The sequence below is a fragment of the Teleopsis dalmanni genome, chromosome 2 (genome assembly GCF_002237135.1).
Source record: "Teleopsis dalmanni isolate 2A chromosome 2, ASM223713v2, whole genome shotgun sequence".
Lineage (NCBI taxonomy): Eukaryota > Metazoa > Arthropoda > Insecta > Diptera > Diopsidae > Teleopsis > Teleopsis dalmanni.
The window spans coordinates 244459341-244463593 of record NC_051847.1 but is presented as its reverse complement, the minus strand read 5'-3'; the positions used below and the strand labels follow the sequence as shown (position 1 = coordinate 244463593).

Below are 4253 nucleotides of genomic sequence, written 5' to 3'. Positions count from 1 at the left end.
TAGACCTAGGTTTACGGAGATCAATTAGGTGGCAATTTATCATCGCTGATGTCGAAGTTGCTATTATTGGTGCTGATTTCTTAAACCATTTTCATTTGTTAGTTGATCTAAGAAGCAAACAGCTTATAGACATGACGATGAAGCTTAACACACGAGGTGATCTTTCAGTTTCTCCGCCATCAACCATATCTACAATAGATGAGACAGCCAAGTTCAGCAATCTGCTCAAAGAATTCGTTGATATTACACGACCAGTGTTGAAACAGTCACTTCACGACACTCAAAAGCATGGGGTGACTCATCAAATTGAGACAAGAGGCAACATTGTATTTGATCGTCCCAGAAGGTTATCTGGACAGAAACTTGCTGTGGCAAAAGCCGAAATCATTCTATTACTGGACCAAGGTATTTGCCGTTTGTCAAAAAGTCCATGGGCAAGTCCCCTACACATGGTGGCGAAAAATAATGGTGGCTGGCGTGCTTGTGGCGACTATCGAAAATTGAACGCAATAACGATACCGGACAGGTATCCTATCGCTCATGTGCATGATTTTGCGGAAAAGTTACACAACAAAACGCTGTTTTCAGCACTCGACTTGGTGAAAGCATATTACCAAATCCCAATGGCAGAGGAAGACATTCAAAAAACTGCTGTGAGCACACCTTTTGGCCTGATTGAGTTCCAGTACATGCCGTTCGGATTGAAAAACGCGACGCAGACATTCCAACGTTTCATGGACCAGATTTTTCGAGGCCTTGATTTCGTGTATTGCTATATTGACGACATTCTCATAGCTTCAACGTCCATAGAGGAACATGAACGTCATCTCCGAACAGTGTTTACCATTTTGCGCCAACATAGACTCAGGATAAATGTCATTGTGAAAACTAAAGCGAAATAAAGGGTTGTTTCTTGCCGCTACTCTCTCTCTCTATCTTTCAAACATTGTACGCATAATTATACACATTCATTGTATATTTTAGTCGTTAATAAACTGTCAGCAGAAACTGACGCTAAAACCGGTGTTGTGTTATTTATTTATTAGTATTTTTTACATGGTGCCGAAACCGGGAGTCGGTTGAATTCTAATGGAAATTCTAGCGGGCTGATAGTTTAAAAAGAAAAAAAAGCGGTTAAAAAAAAAAGCGGTCGACTCTTAACAAAAAGAAACACGAGTGTAATTAATTACAAATTATTTATGTATTTATAAAAAAAAATGGAGGCAGCTAGCAGAGCGTCCTGTAGAACGCAGGGAACGAAAATATACAACACAGTGGATGCATATTTTAAGCAGGAAATACTGCAGGAGCCAGACGTGGCATCAAAGGAGTCAACTCTGAACATTTATTTATCTCGCATAAATAATGCGCATCAGAGATTGTTAAAAGCTGATGAAATCGTGCAAAGCAAAGTGACTCAAGAGGATTGGGCACAGGAATTTGAAACAGCGTTGGAGTATGACGATCGAGCAGTAGGTATAACTGCAAAAATTCAGTGTGAATTGAAAAGGATAAACAGCAATTCTTATGAAGAAGTATTGCGCAACGAAAATCCATCTAGAACAATCGTTAACAGTGAAACTAATATAAAATTGAAGCCTCTGGAGCTTAAGAAATTTGATGGAAATTTGGAAAATTGGATTCCATTCTGGGAACAATTTAAACAAGCAATTCATGAGAATTCGAAATTAGATGCAGCTTCAAAATTCAACTATTTAAGTGACTCACTGGTAGGCAAAGCAGCGGCAGCAATGACGGGATTTTTGCCGACAGAACGTTGTTATGATGACGCCATAGAATTACTCTTAGAAGAGTACGGCGATAGCGACAAAATTGTAGACAAGTACATACAAAAGTTGCTAAACATAAGAGCCATCAACTCAGCGAGCGACGTAAAGAGTTTAAAAATTTTATACAACGAAGTAAGAGCAACGATGAGAACTCTGTCAGCATTATGTATTTCACCAACTCAGTATAACATCATGGTGCACTCAATATTGTTAAAGGCATTGCCAGTAAGCATGAGAATAAATTTCTATAAAACGCAAAAGGGAAGTTCACATTCAACTAACGCAAGTCGCACCAGACTAAACGAAAGTGAGCGAGCACTAGAGCAAAATTGCGACAATTTAGAAGCTCTCTTGGAATACATAAAAGTTGATATTGAAGCATTAGAAACAGCTCAAATAGTTGAGAGAGATAATAAGAAATTTGAAGAGAAAAGAATATCGGAACATAAACCAAGGGGTACAGCTGTTGGTTTGCATGCTAGTTATGTAGCAAATCAAATTAAGTGTGTGTTTTGCAAAAATAGCACTCATGCTACAAAAAATTGCAAAAAAAATATGTCTGTTGAACATAGAAAAAAAATTCTTAAGGTAGAAGGTAGATGCTTTAGATGCACAAATAAAAATCACAATGCAAAGTTCTGTAAAAACCAATGGTTAAAGTGTACAATATGTAACGGTAGACATTTAACAATAATGTGCGAGAAAAAACATTTGAAAGAGAACCGAAAAATTCAAGAGAATGAGAGTTCTGATAAAACGAATATTGTGGAGCAAGTAATTGGAAATAAGCAAATGACATCATCACTAAATGCTATGAAAGCAGAGGATAATCAAATTTACTTGCAAACAGTAAAGGCCATTATTGTAAACAAAAACAATAATACTGAAGTTTTGTCACGTTGCATTATGGACAACGGTAGTCAACGAACATACATAACTGAAGAGCTTGTCAACAATTTAAATATGCCTGTAATTGGTTATGAAGAATTTAAAATCTTAGGATTCGGCGAATTGAATGAAAATAAGTCTGCTAAGCGTTTTAAGCAAGTGCTTTTTCATATAAAGAGCCAGTATTATGACAAGGACATTGAAATAAGTGCAACTGTCGTTCCACAAATTTGTTCAGATTTTCTGCCTGTACCAAATGTACAAGGTAAGAAATACAAATTTATTGAAAATAAACTCGCAGAAAAAATCATCGTATCGAAACAAATATTGTCAGGAATTAATTTGTTGATTGGGCAAGACAACTATTGGATTTTTAATACACATAAAGTAAAACGAATAACAGATAGTTTAACAGATAGTTTAACAGCAGTGGATACGTATTTTGGTTGGACAATTCAGGGCGGCAAGGGAACCAAAAATTGCGTAAATTACAATTTTAATATTATTGAGACTGATAAAGATTTCAATTTAACAAAATTTTGGGACTTAGAAGCAATAGGAATTATTAATAATGATGATACAGCTATATCAAATACAGTTACTAGCATAAAAAAGATTGATGGTCGTTATACAATTAATTTGCCTTGGAAATTAGAAAAATCTAAATTAAATAACAACAAAATTAATGCCGAAAGTGTAAGCATATATGCAACAGTGCAATTAAGTACCAAAATGTAAGCATAAATGCAACAGTGCAATTAAGTACTAAAATGTTATACTAAAACTTCATATTACAATTGTTATCTTAGTTATAAGTTTTCTCTTTAATAAAAGTCTTTGAAGAAAACGGTCGTGTGCGGAACTTAGCTGGTATATCTAACAAGGGTTATGGGCCCAGGCACCCACGTGTTTTTCAGTCAATTTGTTTTTTCATTAAAGAGCGTATTTTCGTAAAAAGTGGATTTTTTTTTAAAAAAAAAAATAATAAAAGGTAAATAAAATGTCGTGTTATTGGAGTGCGATAGATCAAATTAAAGAAAAGGAAACTGTGGAATCAAGTGTTACTGACCAGAAGGCATTGGCTACAATATTGTTGTGCGTGAAAACATCGGAATTGGTACACATAAAAAATTGTAAAACTTCGAAAGAAGCATGGCAAGTACTGAGTGACATTTATAAGACAGGACGCCCTTCACGAAAGGTGGCTTTATTTAAAAGTTTAGTTCGATTTAAGATTGATAAAAATGAGAAATTCGCTTTGCAGCTTAATCGGTTTAGCACTATAATAGAAGATCTCAATGAAATCGGGGTAATTTTATCTGACGATTTGCTTTTAATCATGCTCCTATGTAGTCTTCCAGACGATATGGATAGTTTTGTTGTTGCGCTAGAAACGCGAGACTCGTTGCCAACAGTAAAACAATTAATATCCAAAATTTTAGACGAAGAGAGAAGGCAAAGTGAAAAACACAATATTGAGAGTGAGACCGTATTAGCAATAAAATCTCGCGGTGAAAACATGAGTAAAAGTACTTATTCAGGTAAAAGAAATATACAACAAAAGATAATGTCAAG

The 4253-nt window shown here is 35.3% G+C and overlaps 1 protein-coding gene across 1 annotated transcript; it reads left to right on the top strand.

Moving 5' to 3' along the window:
* The first annotated feature begins 1458 nt into the window (after positions 1 to 1458).
* LOC119677234 lies at positions 1459 to 3416 on the top strand. The gene is made up of 3 exons (XM_038088505.1): positions 1459 to 1472; positions 1520 to 2293; positions 2471 to 3416. The coding sequence occupies exons 1-3, from the start codon at positions 1459 to 1461 to the stop codon at positions 3414 to 3416; spliced, it is 1734 nt and encodes a 577-aa protein (XP_037944433.1).
* The last annotated feature ends 837 nt before the right edge of the window (positions 3417 to 4253 follow it).